The sequence below is a fragment of the Sebastes fasciatus genome, chromosome 15, assembly GCF_043250625.1.
Source record: "Sebastes fasciatus isolate fSebFas1 chromosome 15, fSebFas1.pri, whole genome shotgun sequence".
NCBI lineage: Eukaryota > Metazoa > Chordata > Actinopteri > Perciformes > Sebastidae > Sebastes > Sebastes fasciatus.
This window is the reverse complement of record NC_133809.1, coordinates 7,221,228-7,239,682: the sequence shown is the minus strand read 5'-3', so window position 1 is coordinate 7,239,682 and position 18,455 is coordinate 7,221,228. Positions and strand designations below refer to the sequence as shown.

Sequence of the window (18,455 nt, the reverse complement as noted above, 5' to 3'; positions counted from 1 at the left end):
AAATATTACAAAGTGACATAATCTGCACCCTATCGGTAGGGGTGTAATGATCCATTGATCAACAATCCAATATCATCGATGCGAGGTGAAAATATCAATACATATCATCTTTAAGATACGCCTTTATTTTGAAATTCACACTTTGTATTTATCCTTTTTTATTAAAAAGAATATATTATTTTTCATTTAAATGTGTGGAAGAGCTCAGAAATACAATTGTCAAATCATGTTTCAGTTGCTTTCGATGAGTTAACTGATTGTGTCAGTCAAATCGTATCGTGGCAGACTTTGTGATATCAGCAAATATTGTATCGTTGTCCAAAGAATTGATAGAATATCGTATCGTGATGTAACAGGTGATTTACACCCCTACCCGCTGGTGTCATTCAGCACGTTGTCACGTCTTTCAGATGAGCTTTGTGTGCTGATGGGACAGGATGTTTCTGGTAACAGGTTGCACTTCCTGTGCACCAGCCCCCGGCCGTCCGCAGACTCGGGCTGAATAATACGCACGTTCTCCTCCACCCTCCCCAGAATCAAGTCTGTGAACATCAGTTCGTCCTCAGACGGGGTTCATAATACGGAGGATGGGTGGATGCAGGCAGGCAGGGGTCACTGGGTCGGGTCAGACTGGGGTCACGGCGAGGCCACGTGCTGACGACGGCACGTCCACCACCAGCCATTGTCTAGATGATGTGACGAGGGCTAGCTAAATGTCAGGGGTGTGTGTGGTTGTGGTTGTGAATTTTTATTTCCTTGTTGTGCACATTTGTTTTTGTCATCTGTGTTTCTGTTGGTGTGTGTCCAACGGATTACCTTCTGTTTATGTCTCTTTGTCTTTGTGTGTTTCTTGTATGTCTGGCACCATGCGTGCACTTGTGTGTGTGTATTAATGTGTGTATGTATTAATGTGTGTGTGTGTGCCTGTTGTCTGAGAGTTGATCTCTGGCCTGTGGTTCCCCAGACAGTCTGGTTGTAATGGCAGATGATGTCATGGCATGAATCACAAACAGTGACACATGCTCGGGTATAATAACAAGCCCCACCCCCACCTCTCCACTACACACACACACAAACACACACACACACACACACACACACACACACACACACACACACACACACACACACACAGAAGCCACATTACCTGCAACCTGAGCCTGATGCAGCCCCGTATACACAGCCAGGAGAATAATCAATTGAATTAGAAATGTTAACCCTGTATTAACACCGCCCGGCCTCTATTATTACCTCCAACTTTTCTGTTCTTTTGCCGCCAGCACACACAACAACACCTGATCCCTCTTCTCTGTGTATGTATGTGTGTGTGTGTGTGTGTGTGTGTGTGTGTGTGTGTGTTACAGTTGAGACGTGCATGATTTTTTTTTTTTTTACTACAGTGCAAGCTGAGTAAAAAGGTGACCTGCATCTCTTCATATACATGAAGTTGCCACACAGGATCTGAACTACTTTTTCATATCTTGTGTGCAGCTCCTTGCTATATTAACAGATTTGTGTCAGTTTCCACAACTAATACTTTTGATGATGTCGCACTTTCGGGGTAATAAAATCTTCTTTTGAGGTAAAACGTCCGTGGTTCGGAGATTTGGAGAAATGCTGCGTGGACTTTTTCCACTTGAACGATCAGATTTTTTCCCCTTAACTTTCACTTGTGAGCTACACAGTCTGCTCCATTGTTTTCTGTGAGATCTCATTATTTCAGCGTGTTGAGGCAGAGCATGTTACAGTGTTATGTTTAAGATACTGTGTTAAATATACAGTATGTAACTAACCTACTTATATTCATGTAATATTTGTTATTTCATGACCACGGTCTCTATAGACATCTCGATGAGATGATGCCACCAGTTTCAAAAAAGGGTTTTATAAACAATAATACCCTTTTTTATAGATGGATAGATGGTGCAATGCCACTGGTCTGTTCTTTAACTAAAGTACTGTGATATTGAACAAGTTCTGCTCTGTGTGGTCTGCGTTTTGCTCTTTTGCTTCAAATGGAGACACTTACTTATAGGGCTGTATTTAAATATTTTATCAGTTAACCTACAGATTTTTTTTTTTCAGTTATTCATTTTATTTTTTTTTGTCTATAAAATGTCATAAAAATATTTTTAAAAATTGCCTGGTGATGTCTTCAAATGGCTTTTTTTTCCTGATCATCAATCAAAAAAATAAATTAATTCAATTTACAATTATATAAAACGGAACAAAGCATCAAATTAAAGCTTTAGCAATTAGTTGATTATTTGATTAGTCGATTGGCAACTATTTTGATAATCAATTAACAGTTATTTAGTTGTTTTTTTAAACAAAGACACTAATCATTCTCTGTTTCCCGCTTCTTTTCTTTTTTTTATAATACAAACTGATTATCTTTTGTTTGGTTTTGGGCCGTTAGTCTGACAAAGCTAGACATCACCTTGCTCTGGGTAACTGTGATAGGCATTTGTTACTATTTTCTGACATTTTATAGACTAAACGATTAATCAGTTAAAGAGAAAATATTTTTTGGTTTGTTTTATTCATTTATTTGACAGAGACGATACATATCTAGGCATTATTACAGTTAAATAAAATAATACAACCGATGGGATGTATATAGGACTTATATATCAATGGTTAGGCTTAAAAACACTTAATAAAACTTTGAAATACAAGCATAGAGCAACAATAAAACCAACAAGCAATACAAGCAAATCTGCAGATTAATCATGGAATAATTGGAGCTGCCTCCTCTTAGTGGATTAGTCGACTAATCTGTCGTTTTGGTCTAACATTTCTTTAGTCAATTAGTTTTGTTTTTTTATACTTTTTCATGCAGAATTACTTATTTCCGAGAAACTTATGAGCACATCTCTGGTAAACACAGTTTAGAGTGGTGCTTTTGTTTTATTCTTGTGGAGAAACTTTGTCGATTAAATCAGCTAATCGATTAGTAAACAAAATCGTATGAGTGTTAGTCAACTAAGAATTTCTTTGGTCGAGGACTGCCGTAGTTCTTAATCTTCTATGAAAGGAAACCAAATATTATTTATTACTAAATGTTATATGTTTTATACACTAAACAATGAATTGAGAAAATAATCAACAGATTAATCAATACTGAAGTAATTATTTGTAGCCCTAATTGTCATAGAAGATTTTATCCATTACCAAGTTGCAGCCCGATATCAGATCCTCACATTTCAGAAGCTCTAACTAAACATGACTTTAACGATTAAACAATATCAAAATTGTTATCAGCAAATCCATTAATTAGCTAATTGTTCAGCACTGGTTTAATGATGCTGCAGTCCTGCTGATGGTGCAGACTCTGCAGAGCTATCGGTCCATTTTTTAAGGAAAGCCCTGTGTGTAATTTTACTGACAATGGCATTTAGCGCATTCATGGATCAGTTTTCTGCTCCTTGTGTGGTCTATTTGCCCTTCAGCTATAAATGTATGTCACTGTAAGACTCTGAGGTTAAACGTCACCCAGTCGTATTTTTTCCTGGTAGTTTCTGTTTGTCTGTGAATCCTGGTTTTCCCTCTCCTGTCTCTGGCTCTGCTCCAGTCGGTGTGTAGTATGAGGCTGCTGCTGCTGCTGCCTCCTCGTACACGCTCATCAATACCTCTCAGTCTGCCGCTATGATCTGCTCTCCCCCGGGGGCTTCGCTCGGTGTGGGTAGAGAACAAGGCAGGACGGGGGTGGATGGAGGGATGGAGGGATGGAGGGATGGAGGGATGGAGGGATGGAGGAGGGAAAGGGAGAGTGAGCTAGCGAGCGCTGGGACTTCCTGTACGTTAGCCTTTCCCTTCTTAATGGAGCTGACCCATGAAACTGAACACCTTAACATGGCACAGGAGGAAGCCAACATATGATCGAGATACGCTTCGTTTTAATGTCTCTGCCTACATGTAGTGGGAAGTTAGTAAACCTGCAACTATGTATTATATTTATATATATTATTGAGTCATCTCGAGACTTTTTATATTAATTGATCAGTTGTTTCATCTATTTAAATTAAACAATTTCCCAGAGCCCAAGCTGACATCTTCAAATTGTCTGATAAACAGTCAAAAAACTCAAAGATACTAAATTTTCAGTTTAGGTTGCAGTGACACTATATACCATGAGACAATAAACATATATACAAATCAGGAATGGGTAATGATTTTTTTTTAATTTTCAAATAGTCATCAAGTTAAAAAAAATTAAATGGCACGTTCAGGGGGTGGGCGATCATTGAAGAATGGTCGAATAGTTCCCAGTAAATATTGCTGAATATCGAAGAATATTTGTGCTTGAAATGCCCATCCCTAACACAAAAATATAAATGTATCTACTATGAGAGATTTACGGCTGCAAATAACAATTACTTTCATTATCGATTTATCTGCCTATTATTTTTCTCGATTAATAGATTTTTCTTTTTTTTTGTAAAATGTCAGAAAAGAGTGAAAAATGCAACATTCAGTTCACCATCATATTCAAAAGAGTAAAAGCAGCAAATCTTCATATTTGAGAAGCAAGAACCAGAAAATATTTGTAATTTTTTTACTTGAAAATTGATCAAAACGATTATTCAATGATCAAAATAGTTGCTGATGTCTTTTCTGTCGATCACTAAATCAATTAATTGACGTGTGGTTTCAGGTAACTATCCCTTTAACATCTCTGGGAGTATTATAGACCACTGTGGGCAGTGTTACAAATCAATAATCAGGACTATTTAATGGCATTATTTGATTTTTATTTGATTTTTGCATCAATTTGATGAGGTGCTCTGATTTGTCAGGTATTTAATTTGCCAAAAATATACATTTCATATAGTTATTTATTCATTAACAACTTCTCAATTGATTGTCCAGGTAATTTTACTATGTGATGATACAGTATATATTTATATTGTAATATAAAATGACCTTTATTGTAATCACAGTTGAAACAAGTTAATTATTCTGTCAAGTTCTTATTAGTCTGTTGATTGGCAGAAATTTTGGCAGAAGATTTGATCCATGTTTATATTTATATATGACGTAATATTGGCAAAACACTACATTTGAGTGAGTATTTGTTTTTTTTGCTTGAGAAATGACACAAACAATTAATAGATTATCAAAGTTAGATTTTCTGTTGATTGACTAATTGATTGCTTAATCATTTCAGCACTAGTCCTTGCTACTTTCCACCTTAAAAAAAAGATAATTTTGACATTTACAATAACTTCTTTGGTGAATCTGTTATCTTGAGCGTCTTTCAGTTGGTGCGTAGTCACAGTAACGAGGGAGGATGCTTTGAATTCACCTGCCGTCGTGCTTCTGCAAGAGAAAAGTTTCTTTTCCTTCCATGAGAAACAAAAAAAGTGTCTCTGAGGTTTTGAGTGCTTTTCAAATTCAGGAGTTCCCCCCCCGCTATTTTTCCACTCACTTGCTTTCACTTTGCATGCGCTCACTTCAGTGTCCGCTGCCAACAACTATATTAGACCATGTAGCATCCATCACCCATTAGGATCAAGTTTCAGTGATACTGTAAATACTCTGAGCCGCAGTCATACCTGCACATGACCCGCTCTGCTTTCAGTCCTCAATTTAGACGTCGTCATCGAGCACAACTGACAGATTCACTGAGAGCGTGATATGAGACTAGATATCGTCTTGTATTTTGGATATCGTAATATTGTGATATGGCACAAGTGTTGTCTTTTCCTGGTTTTAAAGGCTGCATTCCAGTAAAGTGATATCATTTTCTAAACTTACCAGACTGTTCTCACTGTTCTATTGTTTGTCTTTACCCACTTAGTTATTATATCCACAATACTGATGATTATTTATCAAAAATGTCATTGTGTAAATATTTTATAAAAGCACCAATAATCAATCGTCACAATATCGATATGAGGTATTTGGTCAAAAATATCGTGATATTTGGTTTTTTTCCATAACGCCAGCCATACTTGCATCTTAAAGAGTAATTTCAAACCAGAGATTAAGTCAGTACAATTCATTATTAAATGCTTTCCATAAACGTGTTTGTTCACTAACAAATTTACTAATTAATGATTGTTTTATTATCATTTAGTCTGATTATTTTCTTGATTAATCATTTGATCTAGAAAATGGTGACAAATGCCCATTACAATTTCCAGTCCAAAATTATTTTTTTTTAAATATCTTGTTATGTTCAATCAACAGCCCAAAACCCAAATGTATTCAGTTTATTATCGTATAAGACGAAGAAAACTATAATATATTTACATTTGAGAAGCTGGAACTACTAACTTTTTGTCATTTTTACAAAAAGAAAGATTTAAGTGATTGTCAAATTAAAAAAAAGAAAAGAATTAAATGATAACGTGATTGTCAACATTTTTGATGATTAATCCAAATCCAGAAGCTATTCAGTTTATTTGTATAGAAAACTAGGGAATATTGGCATTTGAGAAGCTGAACTAGTGAATATTGGGCATTTTTGTTTAAAAATGTGTCTTAAACAATCAGAAATGATCAAACTTGTTGCAGATTAATATTCTATTAATTGACAAATTATTTCAGCTCTATAAGCAGGAAAAAAAATACAGACTGTCTTGTGTTGTAGTACAACAACACTAGGGCTTAATAGTTGACTATAAAATAAACTATAAAATATTTACATTTGAGAATCTGGAACTACTGAATTTTTGTCCCTTTTACAAAAAATAAAGAATTAAATAATGAATTGTTGTTGACTTAATCCAAATCCCAAAGATGTTCAGTTTATTAATATAGACAACTAAGAAATCCAGGAAATATCTGAATTTGGGAATTCTTTGTTTGTTTATTAAATTGTTGCATATTAAGTTTCTATTAATTGACTAATTGTTTCAGCTCTATAAGCATACGGACTGTCTTGTGTTATAGTGCAACAATGTGATCCAACAGCTCATTTTGGTGATCTCATATCAGTGTTACAGTTGCATGTGAATTCACTTTCTATTATGTTTTTATTCAAATGACATCCAGATTTGTGTATTTTTGTTTCTCCGCGTCTCATCCTGACATTGTTGGAGATAGACGACACTTGTTGGATGTGGGCCCCTCAGAAACGGGCCAACTATTCTGTGAATGGAGTCAGGGGAAACCCCCGTAGTTTCAGTGTGGTGACTCACAGCTCCTGGTGTCCTGTGGAATTTGGTCAAGTGCCTATTTGCGGTCGAGAGGATATATCTCATAACCTACTTCTGCTTTGATATATAATTTTTTCCAACTACAGTTTATACTTGTGGCTTATTTATAACGGTTAGGTCTTGTGAGTGTGCATCAAAACAGAAATGACGTACAGAAACGTAAACGAGGCCAGAGCTGGGGGCTTCACATTTTCCAGCTCCTCTTGTTTTAAGAAGCATCTGAATGTAGTTAATGAATCATAATTTGAATCTAAAACAGATCTAAGAAAACAAAGGGGTCTTTTAATAATCCCCTTAAGTGAGAATTTCACCTTCAAATTCAACTCAAACTTGAGACAGAGGGGACATCCTGCTGCATCTCTGTTAAGTCAGAGCACAAGAATGCATGAAGCTCGTTCTGGCGTTGACCTTTTAACTCTCCTCTCTCACATTCCTTAATCCGGGGGCAACGTTTTGTCATCATAATGCCCTACTTTACTATACGCCAGGGTAATTCCATCACTAGCATGTGAACAGGCCTGGCTTTTGTGAGTGGAGAGTAAATGTTAGGCTGTCTTTCTATCCACCTCTCTCCTCTCGGTCTCTCCCACAGCCTTTTTTTTTCTCCCCCTCTAAGTCTGCTTTGGGTGCTATAATAGTATCTCAACTGACAGCATTCCTGCAAGAGGGCACGGCCCAAATGACGACAACTTTTGGGAGGTTGGATGTTGGAGTGTGGTTGAAGGGGGGTGTTGGTCTCCTCTCATTTGTAGACCTGATGAAGCCACACCTTCTCTGCTGTCTAGCACCTGAAACCACACCTTCTGTCAGGCTAGTTCCTCCCTCAGGAGTCCCACTACTGAGCAAGCCTGGATGACTTAATAAATCAGCAGAAGAGACCTTTTTAAATGCATCCTTTTTTATCAAGATTATATTTGTTGACAGATTTTTTGTTTTGAAGTGTCTTGCAGCTTCATTTGAGGCTGAATAATTGCCTTGATGGAGACTATACTCATCTGTTTTGTGCTGCCAGATTCTGGTGGATATGTGTGCTTTGGCCCAAAGTGACAGATCTTGTATGCTTCATGTTACTGCAGAACAAGCATTTCATATGTTTCATATGTTTTCAATTGGTTTCCTGCATTCCAGGCAGCCATTTTTTACTCATTCTTTTCAGTGCAGTAAAAAAAAAGAAATGAACATTCATACTTGAAACTTGCTTGAGAATCGTAATAATCCTTCACAGTGAACATTTAGTTTGCTTCAAATTAATACGTTATGTTTCATTTAGGGCTGTCAAAGTTAACGTGATAATAACGCATTAACGCAGCTTGAGGGTCAGTTTTAAAGCTAGGGTGAAGGCACTGGCACCATATGAAGGAATCCATTGGTACCAACCATCTCATATTAGCTTATCGTGAAGGAGGTTAAATAACGCTCCAAACTTGTGCTACATTTTGGTGAGGAAAAACTGTCATGAACATTTTCAAAGGGGTCCCTTGACCTCTGACCTCAAGACATGTGAATGAAAATGGGTTCTATGGGTACCCACGAGTCTCCCCTTTACAGACATGCCCACTTTATGATAATCATATGCAGTTTGGGGCGAGTCATAGTCAAGTCAGCACACTGACACACTGGCAGCTGTTGTTGCCTGTTGGGCTGCAGTTTGCAATGTTATGATTCGAGCATATTCTATATGCTAAATGCAGTACCTGTGAGGGTTTCTGGACAATATTTGTCATTGTTTTGTGTTGTTAATTGATTTCTAATAAAAAGTATATACATACATTTGCATAAAGCAGCATATGTGCCCATTCCCATGTTGATAACAGTATTACATTTTGAACAGTTAAAAAAAGTGCGATTAATTTGCAATTAATCGGGACTAAGTATTTGAATCGATTGACAGCCCTAACCTTTTCAAAAATTTGATGTGATGTAATGTTGGCAGAGACAGTTTTAAGGACTCTGCCTTGTTGGTGCATTCAAGGACATTTCACTGTGCCCTCAAAAAGGTTGCTGTTTTATAGCCAACTTTCTTATATCTGATCTGTCTTAAAAGCAGCAAAGAGGATGTGTCATTTAAATGCCCCCCTGCTGTAGTAACTATTACCAAGTAATATTAATGTAAAAGTGTTCACTGTGATGAATTGCTCAAATCAAGCACGTTTCATGCCTCTGCAAGTTGATTTTCACGCTGTTAGGAAAGAAATGGAAACCAACATATTAATGGTATACTTTGGGAAAGGACCAGCTGTAAAATTGTGTATAATTTATAGTTAATGGGCTGAAACATGCAAAAAAGAAAACATCAATATGACCCTTTAAGATCAAGAGAAAGTGTTTGTCATCAATCAGTCATTGTCTGTACTTGCTGTCATGACGTCAATAAATGTGACCTGAGCCTGGTTGAGCTGCATCATACCAGGTGTTACGGCCTGTTTCACATATTACGCAGTTTCAGTTGACATCATGTGAATGCTGCAGAAGAAAGTGTTTTTACTTCTCTTAGAGAAGCTGATGAAAACCAAAATCAAACCCCTTAAAATGTCTACCAGTTTGAAGTTACAGGATGGCCTTTCAACCATTTTGCTGTGTCTGTGATCTCACCTCTTCTTATACGTCTGTCTGTTAACGTTCAGGTACAGAAGCAGGTCCACCCGAACCTCTTGGCGAAGGAGGACGCCCTGCAGCACATCGAGGAGCTGATCCTCCAGCTGCTCAACATGCTGTGTGTGGCCCAGCCTCGCTCCGTGACGGACGTAGAGGTATCTACACAGCATCTAAATATAAATGTTGTAAATTAACAAAACAAAGTTAGGAAACGCGTGCTACTGCACCACAGCAGCATTCCACATAACTAATTGAATATGTGCGGCTCTCAATCATCTTATTGCTTCCAGTTTTATCAAGTGTTAACAGAGTAATTTCCCTTTTTCCAGGAACGTGTCCAGAAAACCTTTCCCCACCCGATAGATAAGTGGGCGATTGCTGACGCCCAGTCAGCTATTGAGAAACGCAAGAGGAGGAACCCCTTACTGCTCCCCGTGGACAAGATACACCCACTGCTCAAGGTAAAGACCCCAGCAGTCGCTCCATCAATCACATGAAGCTTTACACTCCCCAAATTATGCTTTTTTTTATAGCAAGATTGGAAAAATAAACGTTTAAGATTGTCATTTAGTCTTCCCGAAGTATTTAGGTTGATAGGAATGTAAGGAAAGGAATTCACATAATCTGGATGGTAGCAGTGTTCACGCTCTCAGAAGACGTAGTCAACTCTGATGCAAGTGCCAGAAAGTAACGGCAGTTCTTAGGAAATATTAAAAAAATGAATGCAGGTTCAGACAGACACTAAGGGCGCTTTCACACCTAACCTGTTTGGTTTGGTTAAAACAAACTCAGGTTTGTTTGCCTGATTAGTACGGTTCATTTGGGCTGGTGTGAAAGCTGTCATTCGAACCCTGGTGTGGACCAAACAACCGAACCCAGACGCTCCCAAGCGTACTCTGGTGCGGTTTGTTTGTGGTGTGAAAGCAAATGAACCAACCGCAGGATTTTATGATAGCAGATATGTGATTTTTAGCATCATTTGAAAACTTAAACTACAAATACATCCATCTGCTGATCGTGAACTCTGTTCAGGAAGCGATCTGCATTTAAGGCCATGTATAAAAGCACATCAGTGTGCTGCGGGTATTTCCCCTAATTAATAAGTCAAAAGCTGTTAAAACTGCTGTGCTTGTATCCGACTCCGTGTACTTTGACAGTTTAACTCCATTAAACTCCCCATAGCAACTTATTATTATTTGGTCTGCTTTAATTTGTGCACTGTGAACCAAAAGTATCAATTTCACTCTGATTCGGACTAATTATAGTAATTTAGAATCATTTTGAACTGCTGTTTAACTTATACTTATGTTTTTATTCTGCTTCTTTTTTCTCAACAGGAGGTTTTGGGCTATAAAGTGGACTACCATGTTTCCCTGTACATCGTGGCTGTGCTTGAATACATATCAGCAGACATACTGAAACTGGCGGGCAACTATGTCGGCAACATTCGGCACTATGAAATCAGCCAGCAGGACATCAAGGTGTCCATGTGTGCAGACAAGGTGAGAATTTGTCAGGAAAGAAAAGGCTGACAGGCAGAGCACAGCACCCAGAAACATCATAAAGGACAACTGTTTTGACTCTGATCTGTTTTACGCCGTTTGTTCCCAGGTGTTGATGGACATGTTTGACCAGGAGGAGGACATCGGCTTGATGTCTCAGTACACAGAGGAGCCGTCGTCCTCTGGGGAGCTCACGTACGACGACCTGGTGAGGCTTGAAATCGCAGAAGAGCGGCAGTACCTGCGAGAGCTCGACCTCATCATCAAAGTGTTCCGCCAGCACTTCCTGTCCAACCCCAAAATCTTCACGCCTCAGGTGAGGAACACTTGCACAGCTAATTAAAAAGCTGTCAAGATTGCATTTCACGATGTGACTTTGATCAAAGGAGGAATCATTTCATAATACCTGAAATACAGAGTAAACTCTTATCCTTACCATCCTATTTTCACACAATTACTTTTCTTTAATACACTATTCCATGGCTACAATCACGACAGGGCAAAGGTATGTTGTCCCCGCTTTAAGTCGGGCTGAACAATGCCCCTTATATGTCACGGACTGAATTAGTATGAGTAATAGTTTTTTATTAATAAATAATAAAATGGGTCTTCCTGCCAGCACATACAGAGGCGGTTGCTAAAGCGGTGGTTGCTATGGAACGTACACTAGCAGCTCGCATATTTCTTTTTTCAGCACCACAGGCTAGTGTTATATTGATTTCATTATTTGGGTCTTTATTTACATTATTGTATGTTGACATTTATTGTGCAACCACTGAAAAACTGTCCAGCATCAGACAACACATTAGTCTAAGGTTTTTTTTCTCAGACGTGGAGCGATTCTGAAATTGCAAAGGAATTAGACGTCATAGCAGTGGTATGTGGGTATTATATCACTGCTATGGACCAATCAGATTGCCTAATTTGAGCTACCCGTTTTATAATTAATAATAAATGTCTGGGTTTTTTCTAATGTGAAGCAGAGGAAGGCCTTTAGTGTGAAATAACCACAGTGCTAGCAACGTTAGCTAACAAAAGCTTGACTTGTCACACTGTGAAGTTTATCTTAAAAATATATATTTTTCAGCATCTTTTATTGGGAATACCGTCTGAAACATATTGTGGATAAAATGGTTTGTCTTCACTTCTTTGAAAAAGCTTGAAAAAGGGAGAGCAAATCAGAAAACAACAGTGAACCTTTTACTTGTTACAGCAGCTCAATGCTGTTTATAAGATACGTGTATCACAAGACCAATACTACATAAGAAACTCTGGATGTTGCGTATTAATCAAGTGTTAAATAATGCTCCAAAATGTTAGTATTAGATTAAAACTAGATAAAAAAAAATCATTAACCTCTTGTAAGTCAACTCACCATCACTCCCCAACGACTTTATTCACCTAAAGGTGCCGGATACTAATGAAACGTACTCCAGCTCTTGTGCTGAATACAGTAGCTGCTGCCAGCTCTCTCCAGCTTATAAACAACAAGTCAAGTTTCCAACAAACTGTAAACCTAATTACAAAGCAATTTCAGCGAAATCCAACGTAAGAACATTTAAAGATTACAGCTGAAACTCTGTAATCGGCTAACTGGTAATCAGCATCAGGAAGCACTTTGAAAACAGATTTTACAGCGTTTGTGTTGATTTGTGTTATTAAACCTGAAGAAGAGACAGTCTGACACTAGTTTTTCCTCTTTGAATATTGCTTTGATATGACTGAAACTTCCTCCACACTGCAGACAGAACAAAGGCCAAATTATTCTCACATTATCTGAGATTAAAGACGTTTGTCTTTTTCTGATGGATGACCAGACAGTCGGAGCAATCATCCTGTATGCAGAAGGTCACATACTCCAGTCCTTGAACAGCCAATATGTCCACGCCTGATAAAACAGCTCCAACTATTTAGTATCATCTCGCGAGGCACCACCCATCCTCTCTGACCCCCTCCAGTATATAGACCTTCATATCTGTCTCAGCGGGTTAACCAAAGAAACAAATTGCTAATTACATCGTGTCTAATATGGCAATTAAGTGCTCTGAATTCTCTAGAAAAGAAAAGGAAAGAAGGAGTTGAACAGCGGGTCTCTGGGTTGAGAAGAAGTGAACGGAAAGTTGAGTTTAATGGGTCGCTGTGGCTTTGCATATTTTGGGTTGGGTAATTTGTGGTATCATTTGGGTGAGGAGGATAAACCTTTGTGAGGCCCAGAGGAATGCAGAACATGTAATTATGTTGAGACAGGAACAACATCTGCAGCCCTTCGCCAAAATAACCTCAATTATGTCTGTTGAAACGCAGCGTAATCTGAAATTACTCGGGAGATGTCAAGAAAGTGTTACGGTCAAATAATGACAGGACCGAACTTCTATTCAGACTTTAGCAGTCGATAATCACTCGCTGCTATTTTTGGGTTCTCGTCTGCTTGACTAATTTCCTCGGTCAAATTGAGCCTGTTGTTGTTTAGAGCTCATTCTCACCACTATTTTTTTGTTTTGTGTTTGTTTATCTAAGGGAGGTAGGGCCCTGCTACACCCTGCTACACAATCCTATGGTTAAACACCTTCAGTGTGTTGACATGCACTTAAGTAACCTGGTTATTGTCGGTTTCCTGTGGTAAGATGATTTCTTAAACGTCATTTAAAGAAAAAAACGGTAGCACTTTACATTACAGCTCAATAATAACATGGTAATAGTTTGATAATAAAGAGGTAATACCATTTAATTACCAAAGTTATAAGCAGATAATAACTTGGTATTAACAATGGGTATATTTGGGTAATATTAGACTGAGATATATGAGAGTAATAAGGGGTCTTAACTGCCTCCACGAGCTGTGTGTCACAGCCAGCTTTAAAGGGATAGTTTGGGTGTTTAGAAGTGGGGTTGTATGAGGTACTTATCCATAGTCAGTGTATTACCTACAGTAGATGACGGTCGGCACGCACCCAGTTTGGAGAAACAGACAGGAGTTACCGCAGGGGAGCAAAGCACTGTACTGCTGTGGACAGGGGCAGCAAAATGTATTTTAGCCACCTAAAAAAATCAGTTTAAGTGTGCGCTATATTTAGAATATTGTTATCTATGCTCACCAAAACCACCAGACAACACTTGAAATGTTTTTTTATTTTACCTAGACCAGCAAAATCCCCTGAGTTGTGCGAGGTAAAATTACTGTTTTTTTTCAATGGAGTGTGGTTGCTTTGGTGAGAGCAGAGATAACGTCTTCAGTTCCCCATCGGAAACATTGACTGCATAGCTGTCTCACGTCGAGGTAAACCAGCGAAAATACTCTAAAGAAATACTCTAAATATAGCGCACACTTAAGCTTATATTGATTTATTTAAGTGGGTCTTTTAGGTGGCTTAAATATATTTCGCTGCTGCCCCCCCGTCCACATCAGTACATTGCTTTGGTTCCGTGTGGTAACTCCTGTCTGTTTCTCCAAACTGGGGGCGTGTCGACCACCATCTACTGTAGGTAACACACAGACTATGGGTAAGTACCTCGTACAACCACACTTCAAAACACCCAAATTATCCCTTTTAATAAAAGGAATTGAGAGAAACATGTCTGACCGAGCCGGTATGTGCAGGAACAACGACAACTTCTTGATCATGTAGACGGTGAAACATAAATAATAAGTGTAAATAAATCAGTTTTCACTACACTGTCAGTCTAAATGCTTCAACCAAGAGAGGAAAAACACCTCTGATCATTGACCAGCTGCATGTAGACATAGACTTTAAAGTAATCATGTTATCACAGCATTATGTTAATGTTAACTCTGATTTTGTCCCATGTGAACGTAGTCTTTTACATGCTGGAGACAATAAGTCTTTAATCTCTATAAAAAAAGGATCAACTTTTTTTTTATTCCACGCATTCTTCTTCCTTGTCAAAACCTGGCACCTACATTACCCACAATGCAACTTGAATCAGGGCCTGTAAAAAGACTTTGATGTGTAAAATCAGGGGAGTTCCCCTTTTAACAGTAGAAGGAGGTAAGTCGGGTAATTAGTCCCTCTTCCTGCAGCAGACTGTCCTAGCTGGGTTTAAGGATTCAGTCCTACCTCTCTAACCTGTTAATTTACTTGTCTCTTGTTGTCTTGTTGTGCAGGACGTGGAGGTGATCTTCAGTAACATCCTGGACATCCACGAGCTGACGGTGAAGCTGCTCGGACTGATCGAGGACGCTGTGGAGATGACCGCGGATGGCAGCCCTCATCCGCTGGTGGGCAGCTGCTTTGAAGATCTAGCAGAGGTATGAGGCTTCTCTGACCTGAAAACTCACAAGATCAAGATATGTGTTGCCAAATGTATTAATCCGCCAAGTGTATAAAATGCACAGAAATTAGTTCTAGTATTAGTAGGGCAAAGAAATATTGACAAGGAAACAATTGTACTTGGTTTCTGCAGGTTGAGATTTTATTTGTGATGGTAAATAAAGCCATGACACCAAATTATTTAGAGATGTGAGTTAAATTCCTGAACTAAAACAGGAATGTAACTCACTGTAGGGATGTTCCTAACGACACTCCTAAAACACTCAGAAAACAGTCAAAACTGATCACAATTCATCTAGAAGGTTAAACATGATCATTTTGATCAATTCTCGATTGGTAAAAAATGGTTAATTGTAATGGTATCAACCCAAAAATTGCTGCAACAATACTTCATATACTTCTATCATAATGTTTTAAGCTCTTATACACTCACAATGTATTTTAATTAATTCATGTTTATTTCTTATTTATGACTAGAACAACTTGACACACAGTGCTCAAATTAATCTTCAGGTTTCCAGCTTTCAGATGATGTACACCACTTCTATGTGACATCTACTGTTGACCTGCTATCTGCCCCTAAAGACCCTCTGAACCCCCCTAAAAAAGACAAAAACGGGTCTATGGTGGATCTCTCTTAACATTTTGCTTAACCCTCATTAAGCGAAATGTTAAATATTGTAAATTATCAGCTCATTAACTAATACTTCTTGAAATACAAGCAGCTAATATTTAGCTTAGGATATTAGTCATACTGCTTGCCTCTGAGCATCCTCGTCGTCGTGTAAGAATATTTTCAGGTGTCGACATTAACTGTTGAGTTATTCTCTCCGCGTCTACAGGAGCAGGCGTTTGACCCCTACGAGACCTTGTCTCAGGACATCCTCAGTAAGGATTTTCACGAGCACTTCAACACCCTGATGGCACGGTCCACCGCCGGCCTCTACTTCCAGGTAAGATGTTCAAATCGGCCTCAGTGACGTTGCCTGTCATCTGGGCTTGTTTGGGATAAACTATACAGAAAAAAAGAGATGAAAATAAATATTTTAATCACGATTTTCCACATTTTTTCCACACTAATAAGATAGAGTTTTGCAGTTTTCATATCTTGAGGTCAGAGGTCAAGAGACCCCTTTGGAAAATGGCCATGCCAGTTTTTCCTCACCAAAATGTATCATGCATTAGGAGCGTTATTTAGCGTTCTTCCCGACAAGCTAACATGACATGGTTGGTACCAATCGATTTCATAGGTATTCTAGTTTCATATGATATGAAATTATATAATTAAAATATTTTATTATGATATAATAAAAGAGCAATAAGTGACGTGTGTATTGAGACAATATTGCCACGCAAACATCTCGATACTATGCTGTGTCTATTTTTTTCCCCCACCCTTACTTGATTCAGTCATTTTGTCCATCGACATACAGGTTTATCTTCGTAAATGAGACGGCAGTTACGTTAGCTGATATGCAGTAAATATTTCAGTTATACATTTTTTTTATAAAACTCAATAACGGTGTATACAGTAGTCTAGTTTGTTGATTTCTTTTGCTGCAGTAATGGTATATTATTTTTCCCTTTAGAGGTATTAAAAAAGTCTTAAAAGTCATTCAATTTGTAATTCAAAAATATGCAGATACCCTGCATTAGTATAATACAGAATTTGTCACATAAAAAAAAAAGAATTCAAATTAAACAAAAAAAAGCATGAAATATTAAAATAAAAAATCTAGAAACTTGAACATTACTGATGTGGGATTGGAAATTCTAGTATTCATTTATTATAAACAGTATATCATATTTTAGTATTAAAGTCTGTGTCTTGGTATCATTGTTAATTGTTGTGTTTAAAGTCTACGACCGTTAGTCGCCATACTATGGGTTTGAGAATTCACTTTTTCGTTATAGCCGTTATGTCTCCAACTCCCAACCGCCTCTCCTGATATTCTCCTCATTCTCAAATGTAAACTTTCTTATAAAGCAAAAATGCCATAAACCTGAAAAGAAAAGAAAACATGTTTGTTTTTAATATGGAGGTACAAGTAGGTCATTTATGTGTTTTTATATCAAGCAAACAGAGTTTGAATATTTGTTCCTGTTTCGCTTTGAAGTGAACCTGGTGGAATTCCTCCCGATATCGTTTGAGGGCATGTCATGACATATTCGGCGTCCTGTGTACAGTTTATTCACTGCTGCCGCATTGTTTTATTTGGACATTCCTCACAAGAATAGCATTGAATTATGCTCGGTGGGGTGCAGTTTGGCAGCCTTTGAAGATGAAATATTTGCTGGTGTTTTCTCAGGCCAACGACCAGCGAGTCCGACCGTTTCACATGAAGCAGAGCTTTAATCAGTTTTTACTGTATGAGGTGTTTTGCTGCTGTCCTACTCAAGGTTTTAAATACCAAACTGTTTGTTGAATAGATATTAAGATGTTATGTTGATAGACCTACCGTACATCTTCCTGCTCTGTTAGTTTAAAGTCCTAAACGCTGCTGCTGCTGACTGAGCGTCCTGCAGCCCTACTGTAGCTCAGGTTGAGGCCTCGCTGTGTTTACCCTCAAACCACCAGTCTAACCCCAGTTAGATCAACACTGATGGCACTGTCCTCTGATTACCCACACCCAGTGTTTATTTTCATATACTCATTGTATGAGGGTGGAGGAAAGGGCACAAGAGTTAAAAATATAGCTTTATTTTTATTTTAGCACCACGGTATTCATTTAAAAACACCTTGCATTGTTTCACTTGCTGTTTTTCTTGAAAGCCAACAGTTTTCTTAAACAGTGTATAACCTGAAATAGACGTGTTTTCTCAGCCTGGCTCAATATGCCTGTCTTTGAGTACCAATATTTGTTTATTTATTTATTCTAGTTAAAGCTGATTGGTCAATTATA

The 18,455-nt window shown here is 38.1% G+C and overlaps 1 protein-coding gene across 2 annotated transcripts in view; it reads left to right on the top strand.

Moving 5' to 3' along the window:
* Window positions 1-18,455, top strand: part of sos2 (son of sevenless homolog 2 (Drosophila)) — a 43,864-nt gene that overhangs the window by 7,889 nt on the left and 17,520 nt on the right. For both annotated transcript variants that reach the window (XM_074659879.1, XM_074659878.1), the window contains exons 2-7: window positions 9,791-9,916; window positions 10,091-10,222; window positions 11,099-11,263; window positions 11,373-11,579; window positions 15,387-15,530; window positions 16,395-16,505. In XM_074659879.1, coding sequence (XP_074515980.1) covers window positions 9,791-9,916; window positions 10,091-10,222; window positions 11,099-11,263; window positions 11,373-11,579; window positions 15,387-15,530; window positions 16,395-16,505 — 885 coding nt within the window. The remainder of the gene's footprint in view (window positions 1-9,790; window positions 9,917-10,090; window positions 10,223-11,098; window positions 11,264-11,372; window positions 11,580-15,386; window positions 15,531-16,394; window positions 16,506-18,455) is intronic.